Here is a 16,007-nt window from a genome sequence, read left to right as displayed (position 1 = left end):
AGCTGGAAAAGTTATTTAAGTGGAACAGAGACTCCCCCATGACAATACCTTAGTTTTGTTGTATCTTGTGTGCAAAAGTAGTAACTGCAAACGGATCTTTTCTTTTTTATTATCCTCCATAGGTTGATGTAACATTTGTTCTCCTCTTTGTAGAACTTCCTCAATCTGGGCTCTCTCCTCATCCATCTGAAGGTTTAAAAGATAAAAATTACTCAAAAGAAAAATGCACAGGGTCACTTACTATCAGTTCCCAAGCAGGAGAACTAACCTACAAAGTATAGTATAAGTCAACATATGTTTATCTGAATGATATACAACCAAAGTTTATGTTTTTCTTAAAATATTTCATATATGAAGTTAAAATAACTCATAAAGAATGCTAGTTTAGCAGAAGTTAAATAGAACTAAGGTAACAGTACCTTTATAGTCAGAAAGTATGTCTTTTTTTAAGCATTATGTAAATCACGTGACAAACCTTACATTGACACTCACCAGAAAGTCACATTTAAATCTGTTCTATCATGTTTGGCAGATATTTGGGTAAACATCATTAATGTAAAAATATAATTAACAGAGAAGAAAAGTGAGAGCACCACGGTTTGGAAAATCTGCTTGAGCCAACCTTTTCATCTTCATCACTGGATTCCAAGCGCTTTTCTGTAACTTTTAACATATTTTCTATATCATTTTCTAATTTTTCCAAGTCAGAGAAAGGCATACCAGCTTCAAATGCTTCGGTGGTGACCAGATATTGGTATGATAATGGTTCCTGGCCAATCAGCAACTGTAGAAGGAAAAATGTTTTTGAAAAGATATTCTTGTTTGTAGATTTTTGCTGGAGAGGGTGTGGAGAAAAGGGAACCCTCTTGCACTGTTGGTGGGAATTTAAATTGATACAGCCACTGTGGAAAACAGTATGGAGGTTCCTTAAAAAACTAAAAATAGAACTACCATACGACCCAGCAATCCCACTACTGGGCATATACTCTGAGAAAACCATAATTCAAAAAGAGTCATGTACCACAATGTTCATTGCAGCACTAGTTACAATAGTCAGGACATGGAAGCAACCTACGTGTCCATCGACAGATGAATGGATAAAGAAGCTGTGGCACATATATACAATTACTCAGCCATAAAAAGAAACGAAATTGAGTTATCTGTATTGAGGTGGATGGACCTAGAGTCTGTCATACAGAGTGAAGTAAGTCAGAAAGAGAAAAACAAATACCGTATGCTAACACATATATATGGAATCCAAAAAAAAAAAATGGTTCTGAAGAACCTAGGGGCAGGACAGGAATAAAGACGCAGATGTACAGAATGGACTTGAGGACACAGGGAGGGGAAAGGGTAAGCTGGGACAAAGTGAGAGAGTGGCATGGACATATATATACACTACCAAATGTAAAATAGATAGCTAGTGGGAAGCAGCCACATGGCACAAGGACATCAGCTAGGTGCTCTGTGACCACCTAGAGGGGTGGGATAGGGAGGGTGGGAGGGAGACACAAGAGGGAGGAGATATGGGGATATATGTATGCATATAGCTGATTCACTTTGTTACAAAGCAGCAACTAACACACCATTGTAAAGCAATTATACTCCAATAAAGATGTTAAAAAAAAAGAAAAGATATTCTTAATTTGACCTTTCACCATTTAATCAGTGTCAAGAAAGAACTCGCATTTATTTGAATTGACTTTAATTTCATTCATTCCCACAGCAATAATTTTACCAACTTGGGCTTCTTTGATTACCCATGTTTTCCGAATTCCAGCGAGGGATGCAAACTGGTGTGCAAGTAAGCATGGCTGCCTGGAGTGGGAGGAGGGTTCCGGGACCGCAGGCGAGCACAGCAGGAAACAGTGCCATGATCCGGAAGCCATCCCTGCCATGGCCACAGAGAGGAAGAAAGGCCACTACCCAGTATAGGGACATCCCAAAGAATGCCTCCCAGTTAACTTTCCCCAGTACAACGCCCCTTGGATTTTGATACCGAAACTTCGAAAAAGTACATGTTTCTCAATGCAGTATTTTCAGACAGTATCTATATAGAAAGCCTTTACATCAATATTTATGTGCCTAAAATCAATGTAACAAATTCAATAAAACTAAAGGCAGGAAAATAACATGCAGTGTTGGCTGAGCATAGGGAAGCTAGCAATCTCATACTCTGGTTATGAACGTATAAATTGGCACAAACTTACGGTAGGAATCTTTGGAAAAATCTATTTAACAGCATTTATAGGTAGAACTTTCACAACAATATCAAGGAATTCTAAGAAGTGATCCTAAGGGCATACTAAGAAATGAACAAAAAGACATGCATAAAAGAATTTTAACAATACAATATTTGTAAAAGCACAATAAAAGTGGAAAATTGACTTAGAATGTTGTAACAGATCATTTAATTGAATAGCTGTTAAAAACCTTGTCTGAAGAGAATATACAAAACAATATAAAATTTTTGATATTTTAATATCACATACACATGAGTAAGAGTGGATATGTATGCCAAAACGTTAACAGAAATTATTTATGGGGACAACAATAATTTTCTTTGTACTTTCTCTCACTCCATCTCCTATGTTTCCTGCATTACTCTTTAACATATGCAGGAAAAATCTCCCATAGATCTATTGAAAAGAATAAGTGAGCTTAGGTCAGAAGGTAAGGAAGTAGGGTCAAGGCTAAGGAAGACAAAAGTTAAAGCAAGATTTTTGTTGTTTTCTTTAAGTTGCAAATAATCTAAGTATATTCGTAGGCTATGAAAGATTGTTTGGCCTATTATATCAAGTATTTCAAAACAAAGCAAAGTTAGAAAATATTTACTTCCTGCAAAAAAGATGATCCTTCCTCTCAAAATTTCAATACTTTGAAACCTTTTCTCTAATGGGTTATTTTCTTTAATACTAATTTCTTATATTCTCTCCTTCATATGCATAATCAAAATAAATAAGAACAAATGCTCCAAAGTGATAAGATCATTTTAATTAAAAAACTCTTGATATATATACCATATAATTATCTATCACGTAGCTACATATCTATAAGAAAAATAGTTTTATATACAAACATAATTGCTTACTTTGGCACTTTTGATGTGTTGAGAAACCTTTTCAAAGTTTCTATTCAATTCAGCTAATTTTGGTTCTACAAGCTCCTTGCTTGAGCCTCCACGTGCATTCATCAAAACAACAGCTTGATCACGGACATTTTCTACTTGGAGGTTAGCATCATCCAGCTCAGAGAGTAAACGCTAATTGTAAGAAAAGCAAAATTATCACGTGGGAAAAATCAAAACCAAACGTGGGTGTAATGCTAACTCGGAAGTAAAGGTAGTTTAAATAAATGTCTGAGACTCCTAGTAAGAGATTTCAGCACCATCAGTTTGAATAAGAGATTTTCATACATTACGACTCATTCATGTTACATGGGAAGCATTTTCGATCACTACCAGATTGGATAAAACTTTATTTTATGATTAAATAGTCTATAAGATTTATTGTGTCATTTCTTCAACCGTTTTATTCTAAGAGTTGCAAAGCCTCTTGAGGCTGAATAAAGGAATAAGTTGCAAGGAGTAGACTGACTTCTTTTCCCCCTAGAAATACTATTTACCACCATCCGCCTTTCCTTGGTGAAGGTGAACTGATTTGGAAATTAGTCGAATATTATCATTTAGTTTTTAACTAAAATATGCAACAACATTATGCAGTTTCCTCAAGCTAATTTCACAACTGTCATTAAATTCCTTCTCAGGGCTAAGAAAGGAATGCACATACCTGCCTCAATTTCTACTTCATTGGTAAGTTTTTGAAGAGTGTTGGAATTCTCTCAAGAGTATGTATGGCTGTAAGTAGATTTTGAATGAAGTCTTAAAAATAATCTAGCTAATCTGTATGCATCTATAAATTCTGCAGATGTTTTCTTGGTGATTTACGAGAATGAATGATCCAGCAATGCACACAATCAGCTAATACATGGAGGTTAACCCACTGTTGTGAAGAATTTGTGCTTACTTGTTATGGTGGCTGAGAGAAAATAAGTAGTTTGAGGAACTGTTTTTAAATCAGTGTATATAGATAGAAACAGGAGAACATCAGCTTAACTATGGAATTTTTAGAACGTGTTCTCTCACATCTAAATCTGATTGTAATGAAAAAAAAAAAAACCAGCCGTTGCTTGTCTCAAATTTTGCTATCTGTATAGTGATTCTTGAAATTCTCTTTAAGAAAAATCAAGTGGAAAGAAATAAACACTTTGTAAATAAGGCTTGGCTTTCATGAAAAATTGTTTAAAGGTTACGTTAAAAGGATTTAATAAGTTCACTAAAAGTGTAATCGTGGAAATGTGGAAAATGTGGTGAGTAAAGGAAACTACCTCATTCTTCGAAGGTTTTATAGAAGCACAATTAAACACTCTAAAATGGCTTTGTTACGTATGAACCATCTGCTGTGAAAGAACTCTATTTGTAACGTCTAAAGGACCTGGAATAATTGTATTTTGCTGGCAACAGACACATGCTTTATTGTTTGCAGGTTCCTCATCAAATCTTTAATTATGCACTGTTTCTGTCATCAATAAACAACGTAAAGGGAAAAAAAAGATTCATTCAAGGATGTCTGCAAAATGTTGAGAAAGTACATTTGTAACCTAGAATTCAATTGTTCATCCATGCCTGACATGACAAAGGGTTCAAAGGAAGGACTGGTGGGGCCTGAGTGGTAAAAAGAAAAGATTCTCGAAGAGGAATTCTTAAAAGCTACATTTGACCTTCAACTTTGAAACTAAATGTAGAAACACAGGAATGAATAAGGGGTACTCTGGGCACTTTTCTGAGACTCTGGAGCCCCCGAGACAACAATTTCTTTTTTGCTTAACACCACTGAGTAAGGGTATCAAGAGGCTGAGCAAAGTGAACAGAGAAGTCTGCCAGACTGTGCTTCTGAAAAAGTATACTATCTTTTTCATACAGCTGATTCCTCTGCAAAGCTGGGTCAGGGAGCAATATGCAGCAAGAAATGAAAGCCAAATACTCATTGTGAAGTCAGTTTTGCTTTGACTTTCTATACTGCCACCAAATTTTGCAAGTCATTTAAAAAATAACTAAGAATGACCTTTTGTGGTGAACTAATGACCCAGCATTCAACTACCTTGTATGACAAAATGGAGTTTTTTTTATAGCTTATTAAATTGCAATGGAAAAATTTTATTAACAATCACATAATGTGGTATTTTTAGATGCTAATTCTTACAAGAAAGGAACGGAACAAAAAATAAGCTAAGACAAAATACAAAGAACAAACAAAAAAGACTCAGTTTATCCCACCAACATAAAAGCTAATGAATCTACTGCATGGGAAGCATGTGTGCACAAGTAACTTGGAGTACTCCTCGAGAGAAAGAGAACAGCAAAACCTTCCATTCCCAGAAGTGTTACTGATCCTCTACATTTGCTACCTTCACAATTTCTTCCTGTTTACTTGCTGGCTTTTTTTCGATCTCATCCAATAGCGCTTCAGCTTGATAAAGCCAGGTGCTTATGTGAGCAACATTTCCATCAAATATTTCCAACTGGTTTTGGTGGTTCTAGAAAGGAATTAATAAAATGCTGATACAATCATATGAAATATTTAAGACAATAATCTTAGAAGACATTTAAAAGACCTTCAAAGTGCTAACTGTACGCTGAATTTCAAGAAGAATTTCCACCTTCCTACAAAGCTCTTCCCCAATGGGTAAATCTCATTCCTAAAAATGCACACTGTGACTGAGCACTTTTTAATTTTAATTTAGATCTCAATACGATGAAAAGTTGAAGAAGAATAAAAGGTGAAAGTTTCTTTTTTAATTTCATTTTGTTTTAATCCCTATCCGTCATTCTTATATTACAAATAATCTCACTGGCCCCTCCTTGATCATATTTGTTAAAAACTCATTTAAGGAAGTAATAATATTAAAAAATGATTCAAATTTTGCCTGCTCAATGGACTGTAACTACTTAGAGGCAGGGCCCCTGTTGTTTCACCTCAGTACCGACCACTTAACATTACACCTGGAACAGATCTCAGTGATACTTCCTGAAGCAAGGTATAACGTGATTGAGAGAATACATTTGAAAACAGTTAAGTCAGTTAAAACTAGGCAAAACTGCTGAGGCTAAGGCAAGAATTTAGAACTTGATGAAAAAGAGTGGGGGAGCCTTATGATGAAACCAAAAACTTTTAAGAATTATATTTTATAGGATGAAGGAAACTAAGAAGAAACTTCAAAGTGTTTAAAAACAAGGAAACAAATTATTAATCTGTAATATGGAAAAATCATTGAAAAAATAAAATGAGAACCAATAAATCATATGAGCAAAGTTTTGACAGTGGTCTGGATTCTAAGTAAGAAGAATTTATAAACACCAGACTTTTTACCTTGATAAAAGCAGATAAATCAAATGTTCTAATGGGTGCAGAAAGATATTATTTGAAAGGAGAATTTAGAAGATACAGATTGCATAAGGCAGAAGTAAGGGCCATGAGCATGTGGAATAAAACTAGTTATAATAAAAATGAATATATAAAATATTTAATGAACATATTTTATGAGCCAAGAATTTCACATTTGTTATTCAACATTTAACAACTCTGTTAGATATGTTCTTTTAATCCCATTTTATATATAGGGAAATTAAAGCTAAGTGACATTAAGTAATTTACCCAAGGTTATGAAGGTAGTAAGTCGCAGATGAACTCTGGATATGAATCTGACAGATCAAGATGTAAACCCAGCAACTTCAATGCTCTACACATTCTGGTTGATTTCAATAAATATCCAAACACACAATAATTTATTTTTCTCTGTTCATATCCATTACCCAGTAATTCTATGAATTTGGAAAGAGTCCTATCTCAGATATATCAGAACAAATAATAATTTATAGATGAGAACTTTTTTTAAGGGAAGAGAAGGTACGGTTGCCATATATTCATTGTTATTATAAAAGGGACAGAAAAACACAATGAAATTAAATGGTCACTATTTCCATGAAATACTGGTTAACAGCGTAGTAGTGTTGTTATAACCAAAGACTAAAAACATATAGCATTTAACAATTGCCATAATCATCATAACAATATCTAAAATTGGTTATTTTAAATATAGTTTTATAAGAGCCCTACATGTTTTACGTCATAATCACAAAAACTGTATGAGGTAGAAATGATAATAATGTCCATTTTACAAATGAGAAACCTGAGACTTAGAGAGCATTTAAGTATTGGGTTGACCAAAAAAGTTTGTTTGGGTTTTTCCGTAAGATGTTATGGAAAAACCCAAACTAACTTTTTGGCCAACCCATAACTTGACCAATGTCAATCAGTTTGTAGTCAAAACTTTAACTTAGGCCATCAGATGCTAGAACTGGTGCCCTTAACTAGTATACCAATATTAGAACATTACAAATATTATATATACAGTTTACAATAGTATGAAAATTAAATATAATATTGTCATTAAAATGTAGCAAATAAGGTGTATTTACTAAGATATTAAAGTACACATTTCTATGTATATCACAAATGGTTTATTACTTAATAGAGACATGTGAACTCTTTCTAGTTATTATCTTTTCAAAGGAAAAGATAAAATGTAGTCTAATGAAATTAATTCACAAGCAAAACATTATTGTGACAAACAGAAAATAGGATTTGGAATCCTAATCAAAACAGTATTCGTTTATACATAATTAAAGGAGAGAAGATTTCACCATGAAATTCTTCCTGAAACATACCATCAAGGTGTTGCACCAATCCTCGGTCCAGGTGCGAACCCGGCTCCACCCGGCATTAAGGACACAGAGCTTCTCTTCTAAAACAGGCTCACTGCCCTCAATCAAGTTCTGCAGGGCAGCACTACTCTCTGTGATGGTATTTAAATCAGCTTTTCTCTTTTCCAGATCTTTCAGAATATTCTAGAAAATAAAAGTTCCCAGACCTACTTGATCTTTCAGAACATTATAAAAGTTTATACAACCTTCATTTTTAAAAAACTTTTCTTTCACATATACATGACTCCCTAGATAACTTACACATGTCAAAGGTTCACAAGATTCCACAACTTACTAACATGATGAGAGTTTTAAAGTTTCAAATAAAAATTAAATATTTAATTATGCAAACACCAAAGAATGTAACAAATTTAGATGTGGAAAGGTAATTATTTCATTTATTTTAAGTATAAATTCCATTCCTTACACAACAACAATTATCTTCATCAAAACTCTAGAAATAATGAATCAGTTCCATTTTCAGTAACTACAAGTGGGCAAAGCAGGACTAACCCAGAACTCAAAATTCTAAGACGACTTAACATATTGACTGCTTATAAGCATTACAAAAAACATTTCATCTTGTACTATACATCATAGGAGAACTAGCACGTCTAAGCTTTGGTTTTACACTTGTCTTAGTATGTAAAGCTAATATTCTAGATGGTATTATGATTACTTGATTTTCACATTCATAAGTCTGACCAGGCAAGGTGTGCAGTCAGAGAATTATAAAGAGAATGTTGGGTTCCAAAATTAAAACTACAAAATTCTTTCAATCAAAAAGTAACATGCATATATCTACCCTACTGCTGTTGTACCTTTTTAGAAAAATATTTAAACAAATCATTTCAAGAAGCTCAAATCTACATTTAATGTCACATCATTAAATCACATTTTGAAAGGCATAAAAACTACAAATTCACAAGTGAGTCAAGGTATAAGGACTCATTTGGCCACATCAATTACTAGTATTTTTATAAAGACACTGAAATATTTCTCTCAAGTGTTCTCCAGCAGGGAGGGGAAAAAACAAAAACAAAACAGAATACCCACAGCCATGCTCTCTGCAGTTAATAAGTTTCTGCATTCCTTCAGTGGCTATGCACTGATTGACTACAGTAGTCTTTAAAAACTGTAAGAAATAATTAACTACAAGCAATTAAATGTAAACAGTACACACACTATGTTAATAGATTTTATTGTAAAGAAAATGGCTACGTTGAAAATAATGATTTTTAAGCTATGGAATAAAAACACTAAGTTCTAGAATGCAGATGCTATTTAAAGTTTGCACTGAAAATAATTTTACATAATATTATAGTGGAAATTCATTAAAATGTTTTGAAATATGCATGTTTCTTAAATCTGACAACACAACATTGAAAAAATGGGTGATTATATTACATACTAATGTTTCATTTGGTTTACTCTAGTGAAGAGAATGTGCTATGAATTCATGATTTGTATATACCATCTTCATTATTTCAAATCTGAAATAAGATTAAATGGGAATTTAAGAGTGAATAGTTCCAGAAGAAACAAACATCATATTAACTGTCTTCACCTTAAAAATGATGAGACTCAACTGAAAAACTAATTGAATTTATGTGAGTGCACAGATTGATGATTAAAAATTAAATATGCAAAAATTGGTATCGCTTATGTACCAACATAAGAAATTAGTAAAAAAAAAAAAAAGAAGAAAAAAGAAAAGCATACTTCATACATACCAATAAAATAAAATAAATATGTAGGTATAAACTTTTTTGCATACATGATAAAGTTTACAAAGAAAAAAACCAAAGCATTATGTAGGGATGTAAGGGAATTTGGGGGGGGAATGAGACATTCCATGTTACTAAAAAGACAAATGTAACAAAGATGTCAATTCCCCTCAAAACAAATTTATAAATTCAAGGCAATTCAAATCGAAATTTCTAACAATTTTTCTAAGAATTTGACAGTAATAATTCTAAAATTCATATGAGTATATACAAAAGAAGAAGCATAAAGTCAGGAAATCCTGTCTTTAACTACATGTTAAAATATAAAGTCACATAGTTAAACAGTTGAAGAACATTTCAGAGGGTCAGATCAGTGAAGCAGAAAACAAAGCAAAGTAACAGGTAAAAAGAATACATGAACTGAGCATGTCAAATCAGTGGGGAAAGGATAATTACACAATAAATAGTGCTGAGATAACTGGTAAACTATTTGGAATAAAAGGTTAGAGCCTTACCTCATTATATACACGAAACTAAATTCCAGAAGGATTAAAGCATTAAAGGTAAAAAGATGAAACTATAAAAGAGCTAGAAGAAAATATAAGTAAATAATTACATAACTTTTGAGTAGAGTTGGCCTTTCTAAGCACTAAAGGCAGAAATAAGTTTTTTAAAAAGCATTGTATTCTTTAAAAAATATATAATAAGTTTTTAAAAAAACATACAAAACAGAAAGGAAACTACAGTGGCAAAAAACAAAACAAAATAATTTTGTACCAATACACAACACACTAAGCATTAAGAACTGTAACAGGTAAAGAGCTCTAAATTAAAAGACCAAGCTGTGACAGAAGCTACAAATGGCCTATAAACTAATGGAAATGTTCTAATTAAATAACCAAAACATGTTATTTTGCCTACCGTTGTCAAAAGTGTAGTTAAAACAAGCAAGTAGGAATTCTCACTCATAGCTACTGGGTACATTTCTGAGGGACAATTTCGTAACAGGTATAAGATGTTAAAATGGATATATCCCTTGAAACAATATTTTTAGAGCTAAGAATTTATCCTCAGCTAATAATTAAGAATGTATGCTATGATTCAGCCACAAGTATTTTTATTCATCACAGCACCTTTTACAATAGTGAAAACTGGTAATAATTTAAATGGACATGAATGGAGGAATGGGACAATAAAAAATAAAATATACAATGAAATACTATTCCTATCTCCAATGTGTGACACAAAAACACTTGTAGGTAAAGGAAAATGTTAAAGATATAAGGCTTTTCAAGAAGGTCATGAAACACTAGATACAATTCTGTTTTAAAAATATGCTTGTGCCTGCATGTCTATATGTGCCTATAAAAAACTGAAATGATAACAGGGTATTCTTTGATTACAGATGATTTTTGCTCCTGTCTTTTTTTTTGTACTACACTATGCAAATGTTATTCAATTTGCTTTTGTGACTTATGGTGCTATAAGAAAATAATGGCTTTCAAAGTGTATTGCAGAAAGAAGATAATATTTCCTTGAAAAACTTAAATTTAACAAAAATAAAGTTTGGTCCCTTTGGTTGGCATTCATCCACCATAACTCATGAATTCCAGTGTTTTTCACTTCCTTTATACATTTCTTTTCACTTCACACAGCCCATGGCAATTACACTTTTCATGAGCTATTTTCTAAACTGAGAACATTCTTCCTAGTGATTAATATCTTGACTTTCTTACAACAATTATCTCCAAAGAAGCATTCAAATTAAGGAGCTGTATTATCCCACGACCTCATAGCACCTCCTCTTCACTCCCCATAAACTGACACCTGTAGAGAATGTTAAAACTGATACCTGCAGCTTTATATAAAGTTCTGTCACAGGATTAATCATTTATTTTCAGCACTTATCTCTAGTATACGTGCTTCTTTCTTAGAAAATAAATTCAGGAAAAGAATGCTTCAGTAAAAAGAAAAACTATCAATATTTTGTGCTTCATTCAAGTCTTTTTCCACGTCAAAAGATAGAACTAGCAAATCAACTCTCTGATCTCTGTGATTTCTAAGTAACTACAGGGTTAGAGAAAACTCTTGGATCTTTTATTGATTTTTTTGAAAATTCCATTCCTATGCTCTTTACACCAGTTAGTTTGCAATAGAAAGATTAGTTACTGGTACAAAAGTTACTATAGAAGAATTAAGAAATAAATTCAGCACAATACTTTGTGAAGAATGAATACTCAAAAAATGTCACTGCTTTTGAAGGTGATAATTATAATATTTTCAAGTACCACCTAAGCATAATGACTACAAAGCCCTCGGTGATGAGCCATGTGAGTTTAACGCTTTCAGAATCAAGATGAAAATATCTTCTGAAGATAGTTGTTTTTAAAATATTCTTATTCATTCTTAGGACAGAGACATGGAAAAAAGATAAGACTATATTTTATATGAAATGGAGAGAAATGACATCTACCCAGATTTCCCTGATCAAAATGCCACAAATTACATGGGCATAATATTGGTGGTTCACCTGAACTACAACTTACTTTAGCCCAGGAAATTTCTGTATCCAAGTCACCAAGCAAACTTTCTGAAGTGGATTTCTGTACCAATTCAGTTTCAGTAACAGAAAGCCATTCAGAGAGAGAAGCAGCCTCTTTCTTCATTTTCCGAGCCAACTGTGATGCTCTTTCTAGATCCTGTTTTCCCTCTGTCACCTTAGAAAAAAAAAAAAAAGAGCACAAGAGAGATCAACATAGTGGGAATGAATCAGAGCACTAACTAAAGACCCAAACAGATTCATATTTAACCCCCAAGACAGACCTAACCTTTATCTCTAGCACCTAGAATCACACCATTCTTACTTTTCTGCAGGGAGGACAATATACTGTAGTAGTTACATGTCAGGCAACCCTGAGTTTTCACCTTAGCTCTCCACTTACTTCCTAAGAGACCTTGGTGGAGGTTCAGCCCTCAAAAGGTTGCTATGAGCTTTCAGTGAAAAAAAATACATACACAAAGGGCTTGACCCAGTCCCTGCAGCAAAGTTAAGAAATCAGTGAATAGTTCCTTTTATTATTTTGAACAGAAGATGCCTTAAAATCCTCTCAATGAGGGATTCTGTTTAAAAAACACACAGATATTCTAGCAATGTGAGGGGGAAATAGCAAGATTTTTTACAATCATGTTTTACAATTAACCACTTAACGTAAAATACAGTAAATGGCTATGCAACATAAACTTTTATTATTATTTTGCTCTTACTGCTGTTGACGGAAAGCAAAATGAGCTGAACTGACACTTACCAGGCTCTTGATACAGCTCTCGTATTGTGCTAACAAATCTACATGTTATACAATAAAACCCTGTGAAAGGCACTATGTTTTCCATTTAACAGAACAGGACAGTGAAGCTTAAAAAGGTTAAGGCCATAACCAGGGTGGCATGACCATCAGATTGAGGCTGGTCTGACCCTTTGCCTTACATGATGGTACTCTCAAACTAAAGTCATTCACAACCTAACACTGAGTTGACACTTTAAAGGATGTCACAACACAATACATACAAAAAACATGTTCTTCCTTTCATGTGCACAGATGTATAGGTGATAACATTACCTAAGTAGTACCGTGATAAGTCATGTATGGGAAGAAATTTTTTTAGATGATACAAAATTTCTTAGATATAAAAACCAAATTTTCTTAATAAGTAAAATGGGATTACATTTCTTTTTTACTGGTCCCATAGGTTCAGTTTTACTCTTTGATGTCTCAAGGATTGATTATTATTAAATTCCTTCTTAAAAGTGAAATATTTTTCTATGGAGTTTAATTAAAATTCATGACTCTAAATTAATAGTACTTCAATGCAGACTTCAGGAGACAAATACTTGAATTCTTTTAAAAGATATTATGATACTTATCTGACTTTGACATGCCCAGGCAGCTACACAATTACCATAAAACAATGCTACCAAAGATTTCTGTAAACCAGGAAGAAGATAATTTAAGTTTCAACTTGTAACAATTTATACTCTTCTCAGCCTAATCAATACATTTTAAGATGTACTGCATATTGAATTAGGCCATATCAAGTTGTAAATCTTTTTTTTTTTTTTTTTTTTTTGGCCACAGGGCATGTGGGACCCTAGCTTCCTGATCAGGAATCAGGGATCAAACCCATGCCCCCTGCAGTGGAAGTGGAGTCTTAACCTCTGGACCACCATGGAAGTCCCTCAAGTTGTAAATCTTCTACATAACCATTTATCCCCTCTCCCTCTTGAATATGCAACCATTCCCTCTCAATAGGATCATTCCCACCAGGTCTGAAACATACTCAAATGTCTGTCTCTCCGTTTCTCTCTCTCTCTCTCTCTCTCTCTCTCTCTCACACACACACACACACACACACATTTCCTACTTTGGTCCCACCTCCCCTAACGACTTCCCTCTCTCCTACCTTCCCCATACAAGTTCTCAAAACCATCTCTCACCTCCCACACATACTTCAAGCCATGACATTCTGGCTTCTATCCCCATCACTCCACAGAAATTGTCTTTCCTAAGTTCAGTAATGACCCCAATGGCAACGGATCTAATGGACATTTTTAAGTGGATGTCATATTTAACTTTCAATAATACTCAAAACAGCAGCCCACACTCATTCTCATAATGCTCTCCTCCCTTTGGCTTCCCAGACCTAGCACTTCCCTGGTGTGCTACCACTTCTTGCTACTTACTGTGGTTCTGTATATATATAAAATATATGGTTGCACAATGTGAATTTTTAAGGTGCATAATATGATAATTTGATACCCATACATTGTGAAATGAGCACCACAGTCAAGTTAACTAACACATCCACCATCTCACAGTTATCTTTTTTTTGTGGTGAGAACACTTAAGATCTACTTTCTTAGCAGATGTCAAGTTTACAATTACGGAAAACAGCATGGTGGTCCCTCAAAAAAATTAATAAAGAACTACCATATGATCCAGCAATTCTACTTCTGGGTATATAACAAAGGAAATGAAATCATTATTTTAAGAGATATCTGCACTCCCATATTCACTGCAGCATTATTCACAATCGCCATCGATAAATGAATGGATAAAGAAAATGTGGTATACATATGTATATAAATATATATGTGTGTGCGTGTATACACACACACACACATATATACACACATATACATATATACTTTAGTTTCTTTTACAAGCTCATCTTCCTCAAATTCCCTTCTAAATGAGGTAATCCCTCAAGACTGAATTCAGGCCCTTTTCTTTTTTCACTATATCCTCTCCCTAAACAATTTCATCATCACTGAAAACTTAACCACCTCTATGCAGACGACTCATAAAATTTATATCTTCAGCGAGCCCAGATATATTCTCCAGACTTGAATAACTTTGTGAATATCTGACATATGCAATTAACTCTCTCAAAGGCACTTAAAATGTCAACATGTCCAATACTTGCTTATGATTTCTCCACACTTCTGCCTTTCCTTCCAGTGCCCCGTCCCAGTGATGGCACCATGATTTTCCATATGATCAAGCCAGAAACCCAGGAGTCATCCTTCATCTCTCGCTCCTGCATCCCCACATCAAATCCTTTACCAAGTCCTATTCATTTCACTTCCTAAATATGTCTTTAAAAAATCAGCTCATACCATCTCCACTGCTCCAAACTAGTTCAAACACCATCATCTCTCACAAAGAGCGTAACAATGACTTCCAAACTGGTCTTCTCAATCCATTCTTGCCTCTCTGCAATCCACCCTCCAAACTGCAGTGGGTGATCTTTTAAAAAACATATATCTGAGCATGTTATCTCCCTGCTAAAACCCTGCCATAATTGCTCATTGCTCTTAACACAGAGATTAAAACCTTTACCACAAATTCTAAGACACTGGTCGGATCTGGTCTCATCCCATCTCTCCAACACCATGTTCCCACACTTGCTGTCTCTGCTTTAACCACACAAAAGTACCATGCTGCCTCCTGCCACAGGGCCTTTACACATGCTGTTCCATCAGCCTCAGAAGCTTCTCCACTGGTTTCACCCAGGCTACTCCTATTCATCCTTCAGATCTCAGCTTATGCACCACTTCCTCTAACCCAGACTGGACCAAATCCCCCTTTACATATACTCCTAAAGCACTACATACATTCCTTCATTACACTTCGGGCTGATAATCTGACATTACTTTGCATGGCTACTTGATTAAAGTTTTCTTCTTTTATTTCTCTCAGTTCCATTAGGCAGGGAGATAATATGTTTTTGCTTATCACTGTATCTCTAACTGCTTGTATAACTCCTCACACACAGTAAAGTCCCAATTGTGTTGAATGAGAAAATGACTTAACTCCAAAACCATAATTACAGTTTGAGATCTGTTGTAAAACCAACCACACCATTCCCATTTATAAAATGCCCAATTAATAAATACAATA

General features: G+C 34.1%; 1 protein-coding gene across 11 annotated transcripts in view; it reads right to left on the bottom strand.

Moving 5' to 3' along the window:
- The window catches only part of UTRN (utrophin), a 508,091-nt gene that overhangs the window by 297,198 nt on the left and 194,886 nt on the right, over window positions 1-16,007 (bottom strand). For all 11 annotated transcript variants that reach the window (XM_089922090.1, XM_089922091.1, XM_089922085.1 and 8 more), the window contains 6 exons: window positions 12,096-12,266; window positions 7,787-7,966; window positions 5,467-5,595; window positions 3,092-3,262; window positions 623-784; window positions 49-186 (listed from right to left, as the gene is read on the bottom strand). In XM_089922090.1, coding sequence (XP_089778216.1) covers window positions 49-186; window positions 623-784; window positions 3,092-3,262; window positions 5,467-5,595; window positions 7,787-7,966; window positions 12,096-12,266 — 951 coding nt within the window. The remainder of the gene's footprint in view (window positions 1-48; window positions 187-622; window positions 785-3,091; window positions 3,263-5,466; window positions 5,596-7,786; window positions 7,967-12,095; window positions 12,267-16,007) is intronic.

The sequence above is a fragment of the Delphinapterus leucas genome, chromosome 12, assembly GCF_059928025.1.
Source record: "Delphinapterus leucas isolate spDelLeu-1000000601 "Yukka" chromosome 12, BTC_Dleu_Yukka2, whole genome shotgun sequence".
Lineage (NCBI taxonomy): Eukaryota > Metazoa > Chordata > Mammalia > Artiodactyla > Monodontidae > Delphinapterus > Delphinapterus leucas.
Note: the sequence above shows the minus strand (reverse complement) of the source record. Positions and strands in the feature narration are given on the sequence as shown.